Source organism: Apodemus sylvaticus, chromosome 9 (genome assembly GCF_947179515.1).
Source record: "Apodemus sylvaticus chromosome 9, mApoSyl1.1, whole genome shotgun sequence".
Lineage (NCBI taxonomy): Eukaryota > Metazoa > Chordata > Mammalia > Rodentia > Muridae > Apodemus > Apodemus sylvaticus.
This window is the reverse complement of record NC_067480.1, coordinates 6,555,461-6,577,338: the sequence shown is the minus strand read 5'-3', so window position 1 is coordinate 6,577,338 and position 21,878 is coordinate 6,555,461. Positions and strand designations below refer to the sequence as shown.

Below are 21,878 nucleotides of genomic sequence, written 5' to 3'. Positions count from 1 at the left end.
CCCCCCAGATGGAAATGCTAAGAGCCAGAGTCTGGACTGCAGACATAAAAAAGCAATGACTTAGACTCACAGCTCTGCACCAGAACGCCCTGATAATAAAACATAACACACACCAGGGAGAGAGTGTGTGTGTGGCCCCACAGAAGAGCAGAGATGAAATAAAACTCTGCCCTGCTCCTAAGTTTAATGTGTTGTTTTCCGCTGATGACACAACCGAGAGGAAGAGCTGCCTGTGCGTCCCTACAGTGGGACGGGAATAATTCATTTCCTTATGTGTAAGGGCTGTGGTGAGGGACAAAAATACGGATTTCAAGAGCAGGCTAGAAAACCATTTTGAGGCCCTGAAAACAGAAGCCCAACAGTCAGCAGCTGCAGCCCCAGAGGTGACACAGCAGGATCTGCAGAGACCTGCCAGGTAGCTCGGTGACGCGGGGCTACAGACAGCAGTCAGGGAGACAGTCAGGCCACCTGCACATCCTTACTTTCCCTCAGCTCTCCCCAAAGCAATCCCCCTCCATTCTATCCCCAGCTCCGCCCTGGACCACCTGCTATAGTCTCCCTTCCACCCCACTTCCTTCTTCAGAAGATCACACAGAAACTCCCTTCTTCCGAGTCATTGCTTTAACTTATACTTTCATGAGGCATTTCCTAGAAGCCATGGGCCACGGGAGCCAGGGAAGCGTGTATGCCAACTACATAGCTTCACCTCTCTCAGCTTCTCCAAAGCCAAGCCAAAGTCCTCTCCTCTTTCTACTTCGGACTCTCCTTGACCTCTGCCCCCCAGTCCAAGTGGACTAGGTAGAACCTAGCAGAACAGGGCACTTTCCTCCCTCCTGTGAATACTCTCAGTTCAAAATGCCTAGAAACAAATATGTCTTGAATCCCCAGTGACCATATCTATCAGGATCCCAGAAGAATTTCCTACCAGACAATACACAGCCACCACACTCTCCTAACAGAGGACAATAAAAACCAAGAAACAAAATTGTTTGTTTTGTCCAATTTCAATTTATTCCCTTTTGTTTTATCCCTACCCAACAAAGACAAGACCAGATATCAGCACCTAGAATTACAATCTTTCCAAACCCAGATTCCTAGACACTAGTGTAAAAATACAGTTACAGCCAGGACAATGTGTCTTCCCTAGAGCCCAGCAACCCTACCATAGCAACCCTACCTCAATACTGCAACATATCTGGAGTACAAGGAAAATACAGACTTTAAAACTGCCTTTATGACTATGATAGAGGTCATTAAAGAGGAAAGAAATAGATCACTTAAAGAAATGCATGAAAATATACAACTCAATGGTTGGAGGAAAGGAATTAAACCATTCAAGACCGTAAAACAAAAATAAGATTAATGAAACCTAAACTGAGGGAAATCTGGAAATGAAAGACCAAGAGCTCAAACAGGAACCTCAGAGGTGAGATTCCCAACAGAATGCAGGAGATGGGAGAGGGACTCAGACATTGGAGCATTGGAGTCTTGGCAGACGAAACTGATGCATCAATCAAAAAAAAAAAAAAATTAAACCTAAAAATCTTCTGATATAAAACATCCAGGAAATGAAAAAAGGCCAAATCAAAGAACAACAGGAGTAGAGGAAGGAGAAGAAATGCAGGCCAAAGGCATGGAAAATATTTTCAACAAAGTCAGAGAAGAAAATTCCCCTAACACGAAGGAGATGCCCTTCAAGGTCCAAGAAGCAAACAGAACATATTAGACTAGAAAAGAAAGTCTGCTTGGATATAACAATCTAAACATTAAACATACAGATAAACACTTTCAACAATGTAACTGAATACAAACTTAACTAAAAATAAGTAAACAAAAAAGAATCAGTAGCCTGTATGTAGATAAACAGCAAATGGGATGAGAAAGAAATCAGGGAAACAATACCTTTCACAATAACCTCAAATCATATAAAATATCTTGGGGTAACTCTAAGCCAGTGAAAGACTTGTATGATAAAGACATTGAAGAATAAATAAGACAACTAACCAAGTCAATCTGATTTGATGTAAGGCCCACTCGATGAGATGGAGCCCACACCCACCACCGCCTGGGTGACTATGAACCTGAGGCTAGAGAGTCCAGGGGCCTACTGCTTCAAATACTGTTCTAATTTTTTTTTCTTAAGTATCAGTAAAATGACTCCTAATTATATTCTGATATACTCACAGATTAGCGCCTTGCTCAGCTACAAGAGAGACACTTCCTCAGCCCTAAATGGGATGTCTCCATAAAATCTCTCCCTGAAGGGCAAAGGGAATTCTGCAGAAGAGGGGCAGAAAAAGCGTGACTCAAAAAACACAGAGGGGAGGGCCCGAGAGCATAGGGCTCCTAAAGACATGGGATCAAAGCTCCTGTGAGTTCACAAACACTGAGGCTGCACACATGGGCTTGCATGTGCTACACAAGATTCTTTATGTCCATCCTATGGCTTTCAGTTTGGTGTTTTTATGGGACTCCTGAGTGTGTGAATGAGGGTGTCTCAGATTCTTGAGCCTTTTCCTTTTGTTTTGTCCAATTTCAATTTATTCCTTTTTGTTTTATCTCTTATATGTTCTTTAACTTAACTTTTCTAAACTTAAAAATAAATAAAAAGGCAGGTAGATAGACAGATGATATATAGCACTGGCCATTACCACTAGGTACTGAAGAGTGTTGCCACTCTGGTCATAAAAGGTCTTGAGCAGAGTCTAGTACCAAACAGCCAGAGTCCAAGTTATTTGTGAAGCTGAGGCAGGAGAACCACTCCACCACAGGTGTATGAGCTCAGCCTTGGCTTTAGCATAGCAAGAGCGGATCACTAAACAATTACAAAATGGATTTTGAAAGATTCAAGTAAAGCCAGCTCTCTCCAGCATGCAGCCTCCACTGCAGACTTTCAGAGAACACTTACCAAAGGTAGAGATACTCAGCAATGAGGTACAAATTTAAAGCAATGTGTCCAACATTTCTTCAACAACTGAAACACCTTTTAAAGGTGGCTTTAAATTTGCAGTTTTGATTACGAGATTGTGTGTATGTGTGTGCAAGCACATGCATGCACATACATGAGCATAGTGCTCACAAAGACCAGAAGAGAGCTGGAGCTGGGTCGCAGGCAGCTCGGGAGCTGGGAACCAAACTCGGATCTCTCCAGGAGCAGAGGTCCGTCTCTTCACAGGTGGGCAGCCTACTCTGGAAAGAGGCATTCTAAGCTCCCTTAGTCACTCGTTAAGGGTTTTGTAAGTGTGGTCTCTGTCAGCAATAAGGTCAAGCTTACATGCAGAATAAAATGGTCAGTACCAATCACAACTACCAAGTAGCTCCGGGTTACACGAGTAAGAAGCAGGATGCGGGGCAGATGCCTTGAATAGAAAGCTATGCAGCAAGCGTCTGTGGACGGCTGCCTTCTCTATTATACACACCGGACAGTGAAGAGCTCTTAAGAAAGTTTCTTTAAAAATTAAAAAAAGGTTAAAACTCTTTTTAAAAATAATTTTTTTTTTATTTTCTAAAAGATAAAAACGGGCCAAAGGCTGAGGGCCACCTTCTGTGGGCTGCTTGGACACAGACTTTAGAATCCCACGGAAAGGTCCAGCCTTGTCTCCTCTTGTCCTCTTGGCAAACCTTCCAGCTTACCCTCTCTAGTCAGAGTCCTTCATTAGGAAGCTTCAAAATCTAAACTGGGATCTTGTCTCTCTGCCTTTTTCTAATCAAATAATCCCCTACCCCCCCCCTTTTTTTTTAAATTAAAGACCAAGAATTGCTTTGGCGAAGCATCTCAGGCATGTACAGAACACAGCCAGCCACAGGGGTGCCTGCAAACCGCAGTGTCCAGGTCCAGGAAAGACTGAGGTCACAGAAAACAAGAACTTGGAGAAGTCAGCTGTACTTCTGAAAAATGCACCAGGGTGAGGATGTGCTCTACAGACACCATATGTTGGCTTTCACCAAACGCAATTGAATGTATTTTAAAATGTCCTGTTTATTAAGCCAGGTTTGGCTTTCTTTGTGGTACTGAGCCAGGACTTTTAAAGAAAGTCTAGTTTAAACTTTGATTGACTGACTGACGAGCTGAAATACTTGTATAACCCAGGGATCTTTTGTATTTACTATCTAGTTTTCCACAGTTATGAAATATGGAATATGAAATATGGAACAAACTCACATCTGGAGAGCAGTGCCCAGACTCAGAAAGGTGCATCATTTATCTGGAGACACATAGTATTTAGCAGGTTTGCAATATAATCTGTCCATTTCCCCTCCACGTACGAACCCTTATCATCTTACTGAAATTATCAGGTGTGAAAAAACTTATGACACGTACATATCTTACAGGAAATGCAAGTGCTGTGGGCTTTCTTTACTGCGGAGTTCCAGACTATGAAGGATTCGGCGCATGGTCAGTGACAAGAGCTTTGTGGAGGAATTTATTAAGCCACAGAGAAAGATTTTGGTTGACCCGTGGAGGCATGAAAGGAGGCTGCTGACAAAGAGGATGTGTGTGGTGATTTTTAGGAAGGTAGGCTGGCTCTGATTACTTTGCTTGTATGCAAATCATTCAGGAGGAAAAGGCCAATCAGGAGATAGCTCCAGAAACCAGTGGCTCTGTCCATCCCTGGTTGCAGTGAATATGTGGGAGGTGGAATGAGGAGAGGATGTGAGCAGTAGGTATCTTAATACCTAGTGGGCAGGGTGAATCCCTTTGCATTCCGTGTTTTTTCAGGCTTGTAACCTTGTAACCACAGACCACAGTTATCAAGCTTGTAACTTTGTAACCACAGACCGCTTCCACAGTGCTGGGATTAGAGTCATGCTCCGCCACACCTGACATATGAAACAATTTTAACAACATAGAAGTTAAAAACTAACAACTGCCAGGGGCCAAATCTGTCCACCCACCTGCCTGTGCTTTGTTATCAAGCTCGGAATAGTTTTTTGTAGCTTTCAATAGCAGGAGGAAAATCAAAATAATACCAGCATTCTGTGATAGAGGAGAATGATATGAGATTCCAATTTCCACATCACGAATAAAGTTTTATTGGCTCACAGCCACACTCGTGCATTTACATTTTGATTTTGGCTGATCCCAGACAACAACCTCAGAGCTGACTGGTTGCCACAGAGACCGTCTGGGCTGCAAAGCCTGAAATATTTACTATCTGTTTTCAGAGACTTTCCTGCTTGGCTTTCCAACATGCTGTCATTACTCTGGTTAACAAGAGAGCACATGTCAAAAGCAATGCTTTGTCACAGCTAAATACAATATGCCTGCCACTCCAGTAATGGCCGGTAGAAACCTCGCTTCACTGGTTTTCAATTCTATTGCATAGGTGTTATTTTAAAAGCCCACCGTGGCTTGGAATATCATAATCAAGTTTTTAAGACCTGTAATTGCAGCCTGCCAAAACCAAACAATAAATGCTAATTATTTTACAGATCCCCCCACATACTATACAAAATAAAAACCAATGCAGAAATCAAATTTTTCTCTAAGAAAAGCACTGAGAAAATCTAATCCTTTAACTTTAGCACCCCACCTCAGCTCCATTTCCTGCTGCAGTCCCTGTTACCAGGTGAGTGTGGATCACAGGCTTTTGCCTATTTGTGCTTTTAGTTTCATCCTGTTGCTGTGCTGAAGCACTCAGACAAAAAAGCAACTCTGGGGAGTGAAGGGTTTATGTCAGCTTACACTTGCAGGTCAAATCCATCACTAAGTCAGGGCAAGCGCTCAAAGCGGACATGGTTTAGTTACGGCTAATATTGCTATGATGAAATGCCATGTCCAAAAGCAAGTAGTGGTGGGTGGGAGGTATTTGACTTACATTTCCATATCCAGAGTTCATATCATATCGTGGAAGGAATTCAGGACAGGAACCTAGGCAGGAGCTGAAGCAAGACCATGGAGGACTGCTGCTTACTGACTTGCTCAGCCTACCTTCTTATAGAACCTAGGACCACCACCCAGCCCTGGGATCGCGCTACACATCCATGATGGGCTGGGCCCTCCTCCATTACTCACTAATTAAGGAAATGCTTTACAGGTCTTCCCACAGCCTGATCTAATGGAGGCATTTCCTTATTGAGCTTACCTCTTCAAAGATGACTTTAGCTTGTATCAAGTTCACATAAAACTAACCAGCACAAGAAGGCATGGAGGCATAATGCTCTCTGGCTCCTTCCAGGCTCATGCTTAGCTAGCTTTCTATAGAGTCCAATACTACCTGCCCAGAGAAGGTACCACCTAGTGTGCTGGGCCCACCTACATCAATTAGCAACCAAGATAATTCCCCGCAGGCATGCGCATGGACCAACAAGGTCAACAATATCGAGGTTTCCCTATGGGATGGCTTTCAGCTGTGCCAAGGTAACGATTAAAGATGACCAGGACATCTGGTATTTAACAAAAGGTACATTTTACATGCAAGTGTATATGCCAACTGGGTCTCTGTGGCTGTGATAAAACACAATGACCAAATGGAACTTGGGGAAGGGTTTATTTGGTTTTCACATCCCAACCTCAAACCATCACTGAAGGAAGCCAATGCCAGGAACTTGAGGCAGGAATCGAGAGGCAGGACCTAAAGCCAAGGCTATGAGAGAATGCTGCTTATGGGCTCACTTCCCATGGCTTGCTCATCTTGCTTTCTTATACAACCCAGAGCAGCCTGCCCAGGGCTAGCACTGCCCAGGGACGGCTGGGTCTTCCAATATCAGTCATCCACCAAGAAAATGCTGATAAAAGATAATCTGATAATGGTGATTCTTCTCTAGAGAGGCCCTCTTCCCACTGACTCTTGCTTGTGTCAAGTAGATAAAAGCTAACCAGCAGCAGATGTTGTGTTTCTGTTTGTATGTGTGCATCTATGTGCACATAAATCTGGAGGCTGGAAGATAATGCCAAAGGTATCCCTCAATTGATTCTCCAGAACAATTATTATTATTATTATTATTATTATTATTATTATTATTACAGAACCTGTAGCCCAGAAACTTGGCTAGATTGGTTGGAGGGCCAGCCCCAGGATCCCCTGTCTCGTCTCCTGAGGGATGAGTATACAGGTGCATACCACTTCACCTGGCTTTTTACTTCGATGTTGGGGGTCTGACTTTGTGGCAAGCAAGGTTTACCCAGCCACATTCACAGTTCCCAAATAAATTTCTTTAAAAAAATTGTTCTTATCCCCTAGCTTCACCTATTCAATGAATATATGACAAAACCAGAAAGCCATCCTTATTGCAGAATAATTTTATTGCAATATTTAACTTTATATCATCTTTCTTTCTTGGGGTTGGCTTAATGCAAAATATAATCCATCTTTATTATTCAGCAATTCTTTGTATGTAAATTTGCAATCTCCCAAAAATTTATATGTAACCCTCAGATCAATCTTTATCACCCTTTATTGGTCATTTGTGGATATGCAGAGAGTTGCAAAGGTCTGAACTGCTTAATACACAGAGGCCTAGGTGGGGTCAAGAAGGGAATACTCTTGTATGAGAGCCTTCGTGCGGTTAAAAAAAAGTAAGAAGCTATGATGAACCCTATAGGGGAAACATCTGTGCTAAATAAGGTTTGTTCAGGCAAGAAGAATAGTGTTGTCATAGGTTGAATGTTAACAGAATAAGCCAAATTAACATAAATCACCTTTACACCTAAGCCCTTACAAAGCATGGTCATGAATCGATGGCTGACCAAACACCCTGTGACTAGAGGCTCCTGGGAACCCCAGAAGCAATGAAACAATGCAGGAATCCTTCCATATCACTTACTTCTAGATCCACACATTCAACTGTGTTTAGGAAAATATTTTGACACAAAAAAATTTACACATCAACTTCCAACGTTGTCTTTATTCCACATGAGATTCAGGGTGGTTATTGCCTTATGAAGCCTTCCTTCCCCCAAATAATAGTAAAAACATCTATTTACATAGCATGACGCTGTGGTGGTGATTATAATTAATCCAGGCAGGATTTAAAGATCAAGACCTCAGGAGGATGTGCCTGGGTTGTATGTACGCCAATTATGATGCCATTTTAAAGGAAGAACTTGTTCCTTCACAGATTTGAGCACATGCAGAAAGTAGGTGGTCGGTATCCTAAAACCAATCCCTCAGGGAGGTGACCATATGTGATAGCTCAGTGTCCCATGATTGTGGAACCTGACTGTGGCAGTGAGGATTGTCTGTACTGGTGTTGGGGTTACTCTAAATCCCCACATCTATCCTCAGACTCTTCTTCCTGATGGCTTCAGTACTTATGACTGTGGGACAGACTCAACACCCTCTCATTCTTTTCATTAATATCTCAACTAACTGGTGCTGCTTTCCAGTTTTTGGAGAATGTGGGACAGTCCCTTGCTGTCAGGCGGGCAGGGCCACTGGATGTGCTTTCCTTTGCTCCCCAGATACCCTTCTGGCCACCATCCTGCCCATGGCTGCTGTCAGTTCCTCCTCTAGGGGGTCCTTGCCAAGGAAGATCGAAATGAACACTGCAGCATCCTGAGCCTCCTGCTCAGCTAAGGAGCAAAGCTAGCTCTTCTGCTGCCACATTCCCTGTATGAGCAAAGATAAGAGTTTGCTCACCAGCACCCAGAAAATGCTCAGATGCAAACCACGTGACCATTTCCTAGATCCTCAGTTAAGGGTATATATCTGCCTACATATCACTGATGGTTTTAACTTAAGTAAAACCAAAGGTGGGTCCTACACATTTTTGTAAAGTTTATTGTTTTGCCAAATGAATTAAATAAAGAGATATAAGGGCTGGAGAGACGGCTCAGATGGGCACTGTCCTTACAGAGGCCCGAATTTAGTCCATATGAAGAAGATCACAACTGCCTACAACCCCAGCTCCGAGGTATCCTACCTGTTTTATCCTCATGGTCTCCATCACTTACATGTAAACATGCATGTACACACACATGCATGCACACATGCAAACACGGCTACATACATGTACACATATGTGCACACGTGCATGCACACATATATGCACATGCACATACATACATGCATGCACACATGTATGCAAATGCATGCACATACATACTCACATGCCCACACACATGCACGTATGCATGAGCACACATAATTTCAAAATAAAACAGAGAAGTAAAAGTCAAGTAATAAAACATTCTCTAACATAACAAGACCAAAGAAAACCACAAATAAAAAAAAAATCTATCACATTAAGAAATAGGAAGCTGCAATAGCTCAAAAATAGAGTGCTTTCTTAGCACCCACAAACACTTTGGTTCCATCTTTATATCAGAAAGGGCATGGGGATAATTTTTTATCTTTCTCAGGCAGCACACACCTGTAATCCAGCATTCAAGAGACTATGGTAGCCTGGGCTCTACAATAATTTCCTGTTTCAAGCAATAACATGAACTAAATAAAAAAAGAAAGACAAAGGATTAAATACCCTAGTGCTCACATCTAATGGTGTACCATCCAAAAATATGGTTTTTGTTACCTCAAGACACTCAAAGGACAACCACATTCCAACAGAAACAATTATTGGTGCTTTGGAATGTTATTAATGCCTTCGATTTATTGGTTGCTACTTTGGAGTAAGCCACTCCAGGCCTCACTCATGCCAGAGATGTGTTATACCACTAAGCCATACCTGTGGCATCCACATGTCCTCCTCAAGCTTCTGGTTTTCCTGACAATCAACATGTCTTTCTATATGTGTGTGTGCATGTGTGTGTGCATGTGTGTGTGTGTGCACGTGCACATGTTGTCTTTCCTTCAGAAGACTATGATAGGATCGCAGCTCATCTCTTTCTTATATACAGCAGGATATGAGAAAATTAAAATCGAGAACAAAACAAAAACAGGAAATTACAAGCGACAGTTCTGATAAGCATGGCAGCAGCCAGAGGTGTGAGAACGCCCGAACAGAAGAGGTGCCTCTCTTTGATCGTCAATACAAGTTGAGAATGAGATTTACAGATGTAGCAAGCTTTTGAAAAATGAAGAGACAAGGTGTGAAGATTAAAAGACCATCACACAAATGACAAAGCCTGCTGGATGGCAGCCCGTGTCAGTAATGAGGGTGAGGCTCCTGGGTCCACACTGGTTTCTTCCACCAGACTGCTCATCCTGTAAAAGGGCAGGATGTAGAGTCTGGGGCAGATGCCTAGTTCATGCTGGAGGGAGAGTTACACCTCGCTTTTATATCCAATTCCACAGTTGTCCCAAAGGCAGGAAGTGATTTAGCTGTCCTGCACTTAGAGTAAGGGCCACAGCCAAGGAATTTATTGAGCAGAGGATGTGGTGGTTTTCAGGTGCACACGGAATCCGCATTTCCCAAGCATGCTTTGGGGAGCAACAGGCTCACGAGGTGCTCTGCCAAAATCAAAGCGGATGCCAGGCTCCAGCTGGGCCCGCACCTGCCTTGTCCCCTCCTGGAGACTCAGAGACACACCTGGATCCCAAGACAGCCTACAGAAGAAGACTTAGTTCCCCTCTAAGTGTCATTGACCAACCAGTGCCTCCTGCCTGCTGAATTCACTGAGCAGGATTCTGAAAAGGAGGAATTCTCGAGGAAGTCACTGCACGTGGGCTGCTGGGGACTTACAAACTTTTGGAGAGAAAACAGAGGTCTGCTGGCAAGCACAGAGAAGAAGGCTCCGCAGCTGTGTGGGGAATAGGAGCTGAGACTAAGAGTGCAGTGGTGGGGAAGATCAAACAGGCCTATTCCCTCAATTCCTCATTTACCAGCAAAGCTGTCAGCTGGCAAAGGGTAAATCTTGGTTTAGTCTCCCCCACTTACAGACTCCTCTGTGTCCTTCCTACAAAGAGTTTAAAGTAGAGCCCAGACGCAACGGCTCCCGATCTTCTGCCAGGGCCCTCGGCACACCTAGAGAATCTGATTCAACGGGGAGGTATCTGTGACTCAGTAGTCACTCTATTTGATAGCTCCATCTCCACTTCCTCCAATCTTTATGGAGCAGCCGAGGGAAGGGATTCCCAGGCTTCCTGCGTTGTTGTTGGTTCTTCTTTACAAAGCTTAGAAGCATCCTGCCCTCCTGGCCTCTGACTAAAGTCAGACTCAGCCTCTTCAGCAGAAAGTCAGATCCTGGAGGCTCAGGGGCTGTGTCTCTGAGACCTTACTAAGCATGATTAGAAAGACCTCAGAGAGATCGATTGGCACTCTTTAGCTGCAGGGGCATCCGAAACAAACATGGGGGAAGGAGAGGGAGGAGACGAGGTGGAATCAAAGGGAGAACTGTTTCTTTTTATCAGGACAATGAAGCAGAGGAGGAAGATGTAAAAGGAGAATATTCTTCAAACGGCAAGAAGTCAATCTCTAAATCCAGGGCAGCGGAGCCCCCGGGCAGGGAGTAGCCTGTGCTTCCCCCACAGCTTCTGAGCCCCAGCAGGGCAGCTCCCGGAGAACGTCAGTTCAGCAACAATCAGGCCAAACATTAATTACAGAATTAAATATGTGTTAATCACCAAAGGCTTGACAATTTGTGTTTTAAGGAGCCGTAATTAACCTGCAATTAGCCATGTTCTGTGCAGGTTGCTATTGTACCTGCAGAATGCTTTCCCATAAATAGTGCTACACAAACTGACTGCTGCAGAGGAAGGGCTTCCAGATGGTGTCCACCAAAGACTGCATTACAGGAGGACGGTGACTAACAGACCATGCCCAAGAGGACCAATCAGGTTTAGCCAGAACATGCAGCACATGGGTCTAGGCTGATGAAAGAATGCCAACCACCTTACACCACACACTCCAGACCCTGGCCAAGGGGAAAGACAACTCTGTGTTTTGCAGCCAATTCCAAATGAGAAATGGGCAATCTTGACAGAGTCCCTGGAGCTGCAGGGAGAGGAGGAATCTAATGAGCCTGGCACCACCCCCATCTGTGTCCTAAGGAGCAGTCCATCAACAGAGTCAAACATCCTGAATGTGGCAGAACTCAATGGGCTCACCTTGGACTCCTGCAGAACATTAGTTCAGAAATATTCAGATAAGAAACAAGGGTACAGGAGGATGGATCGTAGAAAATATGTGTTTGTTGCCGAGATCTAGAACGTGGGCCTGATCGCCAGGAATCTATGGTGGAACAAGAGAACTGCCTCTGCAAAACTGTCCTCTTACCTCCATGCATACATCTTCCCTCCTTCTCTCTCTCCCTCCCTCCTCCCCCCCACACATACAAATACACAGACATACATATAAACACACATACATAGACACACACATACACAGACACATAACCACACAGACACTTGCATGTGGGTGCATGCACACACACACACACACACACACACACACACACAAGATTTTTTTTGTTTCATTCAATATCTCAGAAAGGATTTGTTTCTGGGTTCCATCTCATATAACATCCTTTGAAACTCCAGTAAACACACTTGGGGAGCCCCTAAGCAACTAAGGTACCCTACTCTGCCTTCTCAATCTCCCAAGAGCATCAATGGCGGCCCCAGAACTGTCACCATATACTGAGAAGCTCTTATATCCCAGGTAATTTTTACTTTCCTTTTCACACTGCAGGGTCATTACACTTGGGCCACAGTCCCTTGCTGAGCCTTACATGCTAGCAGGTGTAATGCTAACAGCCAGTCGGCCTCACCAAAGTTTGTGTTCTTTAACTACAGGATAGCACTGCCCATTGTGAAATTAATGGGAAATCCTTTTGAACATTCATTTATCTACTGTGATATAGCTCACTGGGAAACTTCATGGCTAGCATGGGTACACTCTACAGCACCACAGAACAAGCACAGGACAACAACAATACCCATTTTACAAGCATCAATATTATCCAAGAAACTATCATATGAATATATTTTAAAACTGTTTCACAAATATATATATATAAGCCTTATGTCACTTTTTGTGATCTGGATAAGCATGGCGGTCCTATTAGGACGCAGAGGTTGTGTTGAGAGAGAGCCAATGCCTGTCTCTTTGACTGAAGCTCTCAAGAACACCGTCTGCTTTAAATATCGTCTTCAGCTTTCAGGCCCAGAATAACAGCTTTGTGTGCTGAGAATACATCATTTGGATACGGGTTCTCATGCACTGGGCTCCCCTGGAAAGTATCATATGCATGCAATACCACAGTGTTGCAGGATTTTCCATGTCCAATCATATTAGGGCAGTGGAAGGCCTGTGACTAGACAGGAAAAGGGAGGCAGAGCTAGTAGTTGGGGGTGGGGGGTGGGGGTGGGGTCAGAGGTCCCAGGAGGAGAGAGAGGGGAGGAACAGAGATGGCTTCAGCTCTAGACCTGTGTGGCATTTACTAGGCACAAATAGCTGAGTTTTTATAAGGTTAGAAATATTGGGATGAAGCTTTTCTCATTCTCAATTGGCTCTTATATTACTGTATCGGCATCTTGTAAATTGTGATATTACTGATACATAAATCTGATTGGTTAATTAAGCTTTGATTCCACTGGGTAAGAAGAGGCTGATTGTGGGGGGTCTATGGATAGTGCATGGTAGTGAGAGGAACTCAGGGGTCCCCCACTGGAGAGATGGCTAACAGAGGGATCGCCGAGTGAGATGGCCCATCAGAGGCCTATGGCCCCACAGGGCCAGAGAGTTTGTGGGCCTAGAAACCAGCAGCTCCAGAGAGTTGGTGGCGGCAGGAGCATGGTCAGGACCTGCAAAGAGTTGGTGGGCTGACTTTTTTAATATTTCCCACAACACCACAGCTTCTTCAATATTTTGAAATTAGAACTATTAATCACGTGCAAATCAGATTCACATCATCCATCTGGTAGAGAACTCCTATCAAGAAAACTATATGGGATTTTTCCATGCAAAGAAGATGACTCCCCCCCATCATGATGCATATTTGTAAAAGCATCAAGAGACAACCACCATCTCTCCTACGTGTGCTGGCCTGCGGCCCACGGAAGCCCCACCTTGGGCAGCTCCAGATGGCCATTGTCCCATCTCTTATCTATCTGACTACCCCCACTTTGGGTGACACCTTAGATGAGGAAATAGAAAGGAGCCTGTGCTGGGAGGTGATTTCCCTTTATTCCATCTCTGTTGATGCAGCTGTCTCTTTCCCTGCAAGGAGCCAAGATAATTCAAGTCTCTACCGTGGCTTCGAGGCTGATGGTTCCATGTTTAGTGACGTTTCTGCTGGGTGCTCCTGAATCATGTTGGATGTGCTATTTTTTTCAAATATTGTCTGTTGATCTTAGGGCATTAGCTTTGGATGCTTGCTGTCCCTCAGCAGAGAAGGGGGAGACTGCGAGGGAGTGCTAGCCCCACTAGCTTGTGAGATGCCAAACCTTAGTGCACTGAGGAATTTCCCTTGAGCTTTCAGCTCAAAGCATGTCATGATCCTTAGAGCAACAGTCAATGCTATGACCACATCACTGCCACCCGAGCCCCACAAATAACAGTGAAATGCTAACTGCTAGTATCAGAAGGTGGGGCCTTCCCGAAGGGGTCAGGTCAAAAGGATGCTGTCCTCCTGATGGAATTCATGCCTTTAGGAGAAGAGGCATCTGACCTTGGGCTTCCCAGACTTCCAAAATGAGAGAAGACAATGTCTATGTTGAAGCCTCCCAGTTATGGCATTGGGTTACTGTGGCTCAGTTGAGTATGCAAAGCCGTGGCCTGCATAAAGCCCGAAGCTATGAGAATCAGGTTCTGATCTTAGTCGGTAAATCATGCACTGTTCAGTAACATGAGTGAGAGAGGGAGGGTGGAGGGCTTAGGAGTTTGGATGGCACCCACAATCATGAAGGCAAAGTATTTTACCAGTAGTTACTTGCTCAAGAAAATGCATTGAAAATGGTAAAAGCTCATATTCCCATCCCCACCATCCCCAGTTCTCCCACAAAATCTATTTCTCCTCCCCTATCCCTGGGAGGCCTACTCTTTTTCTGAAGGGAAATGGAGAAGGAATGATCTGTGGGAGAGAAGTCAGGGCTGGGAGGAGCAGAGAGAGGGGAAACTCTAGTTGGGATGTAAACTATGAGAGAAGAACACATGAAAGAAAAATTAAGAAAAAATAGCTTGACTGGTAGAACCACCTATGACACTGTGGCAGAGTGAGCCCTTTGATGAGCCTGGTTTCCTAAGATTGCTCATGAACATGTCATGCATCGAATATAAGTGACTTTAACAACATACGAAAAAGAGGCAAAACAAATTCTAGTCTTAATTGGAGTCGATGTCATACAAAACCATGTTGAAAGCCCCCCCCCCAATTCTGAGATTTAGGGAGCAGAGCTCAGGCAGAAGCGAAGGAGAAGAGGACAAAGATGAGCAGGACATGCATTGACCCCCTGCAGGATGCTCCCTTGGCCTGGGCTGGGGATGAGCCTACAGTCTGCGCTCTAGGGCAGAGGAGGGAGGCATGCTTGAGACAAGGCTTTCCTGCTCTGAGACGGTCCCACAGCCAGGCTTTACTACACAGAGACATTAGCTATCCCACATGGGAACGCCCTGAATGTCCCCAACGCCCACTCGGCCTTTGCTCGTTGCATCTCCAGAGAGAAGAAAACTTTGCCCCGAAAGCCACATTTTAAAATTATATCGCTGACTGATCATAGTATATTTATATTAAAATAGGGTATTCATTAATTAGAATATGCTCCTTCTTGAGAAAAAACCTATTTTTTAATAAGTAAATAAACAGTGGATGCGAAGGAAGAAAATTTACAATATGATAATGCAGAAAGGAAAAAGCTTACCTTGTTATCAAATTAGCTAGGGAGATGCCGCATTTTGTGCATTTGTTTCATAACACACTTGGTCTTTATTAGATCTTTTTAATATAAAAATAAAATTAAATATATTGCTTTATGCCTGTTTTATTAGCAGGCCAAGAAAAGTTTAAATATGTCACGAAGTAATCCTTTATAAGATTTTTTTTCTTTTAGAATATGTTATGTATACGAGTGCTTTGTCTGCATGTGTGTGTACTACAAGAGTGCCTGGTACCCACGGAGTTTAGAAGAGCCCACCAGTTTCCCTCACCCATTCTCTGATGTTATTAATATAAAGGCAACTTACAATTATAGAAATTAGAAGATGACTTAAATCAAGAAATGCCAGGAAAGCACATACCTGGTAGAAGTTGGGCCAGAATGTGCTGATGGCCAGCTCTGCCCTGTGCCACGTGCGCGTGGGGTCCCCAGAGACGTTCCAGATGGGATTCCCCAGAGGCCCATTGTTCACCTTCACATACACGTTGAGCAACCCAGGAGCAGCGTTACTCTTGCTGGATACAAAGTAGTGAAAGTCGATGCAGTGGGTGTCATTTTCCTTAAGCTGAGGCAGGAGCAGGTGAGCCCTCTGGCCTTCCAGTTTCCCAGATGTGTTCACCAGCATGAAGGAGCCTGTGGGAACAAAGACAGAGGCTCACAACCCCAAACAGTTTTTGTCTGTGTGTTTGTGTGTTTTTCGGTGGGGGGAGGTGCCCTCTGAAAAGCCACTAACATTTCTATGAATTGGCAATGTAATTACACGTTTCGCCTGTGATTAAAATAAGCCACCTTTATCTTTTAGAGAGGTTGTGTGTTTCTTTGTCTCACAGGCTTGTCTTGAACTTAGAAACCTCCTTCCTCAGGGTCAACATTGTTGGCTTGCTTAAAACTCCAGCTTCTCTCACCCCTTTTGGCTTGTAATCTTATGTCTCTACCAACCCCTAACATATTAATAGGATCAATGAAGAAAAATAACCTGGACATTACTGCAATAAACCTTATAGCTAACAAGCATGTGATAGAGTGACTACAGACCCGCCGGGGTCGATCTGGCGCCCAGTGGCCACCAGTGGTTGTTTATATTTCAGTCAAATTAAACCTTGCACTATTAAAGTCATCTGGCTTCTCGGTCTCACCAGCCCCATTTTGAGTGTCCCTTGGCCACTTGTGACTACGTGCTTCTGCACTGTACAAGCTAGGCATAAAGCAGCCTCATTTTCTTCAAAGTCTGCACAGGACAACACTAACCAATTAGTACCATAGTTCAACAACCATGGTCAATCTATAAATAACATACAGGCCACTAGAAAAGATGGCCACATGCTGTGATTCCTAAAACCAGACAAGAAGACTATCTTTAACAGAATGCAGTAAGAACCAAGCTAAAAACATAAACATAGATAGCTTAGTTTTTATATTATATTTTAATAACATGTTAATATGTAACAAATATATAGTCATTATATATAAATATTATATTTTATATTACCTTTATATGCATTGAAATATTATAGACTACTATCAAAAGATCACATGATGGTATGTGTGTATTCACAGTTGTTAGTACCTTAGAGCCCTGTATTGTGTTGACCAGCTATAATACCAGTGTAAGCTGGAATGGGGGTCTCAGTTCTGAAACTATCTTATTCACACGTTTCTCGTTCAGATGAGTGAAGGGCACGATCAGAAGTCTAAGTCATGAGTTTGTAGTCCATCACTCCAATAACAAGTTTGCTGCCCAGCCAGACACAAAGAGCACAGACCCTACCAAAACCCAAGAGTGAGTAATAGCAGCTACTCTAAAGGGGAACAAAGATCAAGGCTGGATATCATACTATCAGGGAAGGGCTCTGTTTACAATGTATTTTAAAGCATAGGGGAACCTCGAGTATGATTTAGGAAAAGACTCAAAAGTAGGAAGTGACGGCACCTGCCTATGGCCCCAGCTACTCAGGAGACTTGAGGCAGTAGAATTGTTTGAGACCAGGACCCTGAGGCCATCCAAGGCAAACTAACAAGCTGGTATCTCCAAAGAGCAAAGAAAAGGAAAAAGAACATACTCTGTGTGTGTGTGTGTGTATCTGTGGTATGTATGTGTAGTGCATGTTATGTAATGTGTGTGTTTGTGTGTATATATGTGTGGTATGTGTGTGGTGTATGGGGTATGTATATATGTATATATGGTGTGTGTGTGTAGTGTGTGTATATATGTATGGTATATATGTATAGTGTGTTATATAATATTTGTGTCTGTGTGTGTATATGTGTGGTATGTGTGTGGTGTATGGGGTGTGTATATGTATGTGTGGTATGTGTGTATGTGGTATATGGGGTGTGTATGTGTGGTCTGTGTATGTGGTCTGTGTGTATATGTATGTGTGGTATATATGTTTGGTCTGTGTGTATGTGTGGTGTATGTGTGGTATATGGGGTGTGTATGTATGTATGTATGATGTGTGATGTCTATGTGTGGTATATGGGGTGTGTGTATATATGGTGTGATATGTATATGGTGTGTGTATGTGCAGTATGTATGTGGTATATATGTGTGGTATGTATGTGGTATATAATGTGTGTGTGTGTGTGTGTGGTCTGTGTGTGTATGTGTGGTGTATGTGGCATTTGGTTTATGTATGTTGTATAAGAGTGTGGTATATGTGCATAGTGAATGGTGTGTGTGTGTGTATATATGTGCATGTGTGTAGCATATGTGTGTCTATAAGAAAGAAAAGTTCATGAATGAATGGAGAGGGAAGGTGGGACATGAAAGAAGATAGGGGGGAGAGGGAGGCAGAAATTTTACAGAGTACTCATGTATGAAACTTGTAGAATATTTAAAAACACACCATTCTAAAAGTAGCTTAGAGAAGCCTCATGCTGTCTAGCTCCTTTGTGCCTGACAAGAATGATTACCTCACCCAGTAATTCACAGGGTGCGTAGTCCCATCACTCCATAGCCATCTAGACTGCAAGGCTTCCTACAGATAGCACAGCGCCTGCATGTAGGCCTGGGGAATATCTGGTATTTCAAGTATCCACACTCCCAGTGGGTTTTGGAGCCTATCTCTGATATATCCAGAACTACTAGATTCAAATGATTCTAGTTCTTAGAGTCCTTTATCTTTTTATCCCTGTTTCCATTAGAGTATAGTCTCTCTTTAGTAACAAGACAAGCTTCTTAAAAACAGACTAGAACAGTGATCCCCACAGCAGTGCCTCCATTGTCTGTCCCTTTTGTTTCTAGGACATCAATGTGTCCTGAAAAAAACCACACACACATTCTTTATACCCACACAACTCTGACGGAAACAAGGGCAAATTTCTCAAACTAGAGGCAAATCTGAAGTGATACATTGCATCTTTAAATCCAGTTAACGTTCTGCAGAGAGGCCCTGTCTGGCCTGCATACGAGAAAGACCAAACTTCATGGATTCAGAATTCATCCCTACTACTTGGTTAATCTCTCCTGGAAACCTTTAAGAGCAGAGTAAAGGCCTGTGAAGCTTCCTGCTCCCTTCCTGTACATTAGAAATGGGGAAATAACTGTGGAGGAAGGCGAACTCTGGTTCCAGTTACTAAGTGGGCAGGAAGAAGTCTCCTCTCCGCTTGAAGAGAAAGGTTCATGGGCCCTCAACAACAGAGGGAGCGAGCTGCAGCCCTAGAGTTTAGGGTGAAGGAGGTGAGACTGTACCAGGAATACCAACGTGTTTACTAGAGGTGTCTCTAGTTTTTAGTATTTATCTGGCTACAAAGCTGTACAGGTTTGAGGTGGTCTGTCTCAACCCCGTGTTTTGACGCACAGTTTCATAGATATGGTAGCAAGTTTTTTGGGCATCTTGCATTGCACTGGTAGAACATCTGTATGCACAGTCATCCTCTTGCCTTGCTGGTAGAACATCTGTATGCACAGTCATCCTCTTTGCCTTACTGGTAGAACATCTGTATGCACAGTCACCCTCTTTGCCTTGCCTCACCCTCAGGACACACGCATAGTTCCACTCATGCCACAGTCATGGGCAAACTGTTCAGATTCTATATAGTCTCGGATCAAGTCAGTCCACTGACATGAACACCCAAACTTTTCTGTAAGGAAAAGCCTTGGTGTGAGCATCCAAGGGGGCCTTGACTCTCTGCAGCTCCTAGAACTAATGGTGAACACACTCAAAGGCTCTCTGGACAAAGCTCGCTACGGGTTGAACACACCCTGATGGTGAAACTGGCGGCTGTGTTTCTCTCACTGTCCTAAGCACACAGCTTCCCAGAGCAGCTCTCTGCCCATCATGTGTGTGTGTGTGTGTTTCCTTTTTCTAGACTTATCCTGATTCATCTAAACGGTAACTTATAAATCTTCTGTTGTTACTAGAGAAATAGTAGTGTTGAGATATCACGACCGGATTGGTTTGAACTTTTCATCCTGGAGAAAGTAATTTCCAGGACTTAACTGCACTTTCAAGTATGAAAGGCGACCTTCACCTGCGCACATGTGTTTCCCGACAGCAATGCATCCTACCTAGACGGGTTTTCAGAAGCCAGGGGGAGACCTTGTGGTCCACAGAGTTTAGTAGCCCAAAGCCTGCAGGAACGTTATGCCTGTGTACAGAGGGATCCCAGATGGGAGGAAGAGAGGCCTGCTGAGTGTTTAAATGCATCACTTATTTGCTCTGAAAGCAAAGTTAACTCACCTACCAATGTTTAAAGAACTAACGCGTTCAATTCAAGACTACTATGTCTGTTTTAAAAAGTAATCCTATATACCGCGGGCTTAATTTCTACATCCACTTCAGTGTTTTGACTGACAGGAGATATGTTTTCACTCATCTCCTGAGTAACAGGGTCTCCCTGTGGAGTCCCTCAAATTCCCCTCCCCACCACAAAAGGCACTCCAACTGGGTGATCGAGTAAAGACAGTCATAATTCAAATTAACACAGAAACTCTGTTTGTGTTCTAGCAACAAAACACCCTTAAGTCACTAACACATAAGCAAAAGATGTGACATTTGAGGCAAATTAAATGAGTGACACCCAAGGAGGTCGGCTTCAAATGGAGCAGTCTTTAGATGCAGGAGCAGAAGGTTTTAAGGAATAATTACCTTGGTTTCGCCAAAGAAGCAAAACTCTTCTGAGAGCATGCAATGTTCCCATTCTCAAATCTCTGGGTGAATTAAATTTAGCTTAATCATATCCATTGGCAAATGGCCTTGATTAGACTATCTTCCCGCATTGTTTGTGACGGCAGTGGTAACTGCAGAATTGCTTATTCCTCTTCAACCCATCATTAAAATCTGCACTGTGTGGAGGAGATTCTAGATAGGAAAACAAAGCTGGGAAAACTGAGAACTCTCATCAGGCAGGAGACATACCATTCAAGTAACCTAAGAGGGGACGTTGTCGGTTCCATGGCCCGAGCCTCTCAATGCACGAGCAAACACGGCAACAGTCATTGCCAAGCTAGCCTTGTAAAATCTTATTCCAGCAAAAGACAGATTTGGTCATCCTTTCCCATCCTTCTTTTGTCCTCTACAAGCCTGCCTTCAATTTTGTGAATTTAGGGAGAAAACACACACACACACACACACACACACACACACACACAACAAAATAAAACAGACCTCCACACACACACAAAACATGTTTACAGTTCTGCTGTTGTCATTCACACTGACTCTAGTGGGTGGGACCATCTGGGCTGAAGATTCTTGGAGATAATCGTCAGAAAACTGTGAAATCCAACAGCAATGGTCAAGCCATCCACAAGAAAGCAGTTTCTTTAGAAAATCTAAAAAGTCCATGTGTCTCAGCCAAACTTATGCAAAATACCATAAACACAAGTTGCTGGGCAAATGGGAATGCAGAAGACACAAAATATAAACTGTGGCTTTGTCCTCACTCACTGAAAGGAACATAAAATCCCTCTCTCTGATCTCATCAACATGCCCACAAAAGTACTGTCACTTTCCGGGCTGCCTATAGACCAGGATCTAAAGTGTGGGCCAGCTCTGAGAAGCACAGCCCCAGTAGAAGGCTTGGTTAAACATGGCAACTTGAGGGCAGCATGATCCTGAGCCCAGGTGCCCCCTGTGTAGCCCACTCTAGCACATATGAGACCCCTGGATGCTCCAACCCTTGACTGGTTGCTTGCAGAGAGCCTATGCAAACCCTGCA

General features: G+C 43.8%; 1 protein-coding gene across 1 annotated transcript in view; it reads right to left on the bottom strand.

The window, feature by feature from the left end:
* Ptprm (protein tyrosine phosphatase receptor type M) overlaps nt 1–21,878 on the bottom strand; it is a 525,410-nt gene that overhangs the window by 405,689 nt on the left and 97,843 nt on the right. Inside the window, exon 3 of the mRNA XM_052193354.1 lies at nt 16,078–16,349. Within this exon, the coding sequence (XP_052049314.1) occupies nt 16,078–16,349 (272 nt within the window). The remainder of the gene's footprint in view (nt 1–16,077; nt 16,350–21,878) is intronic.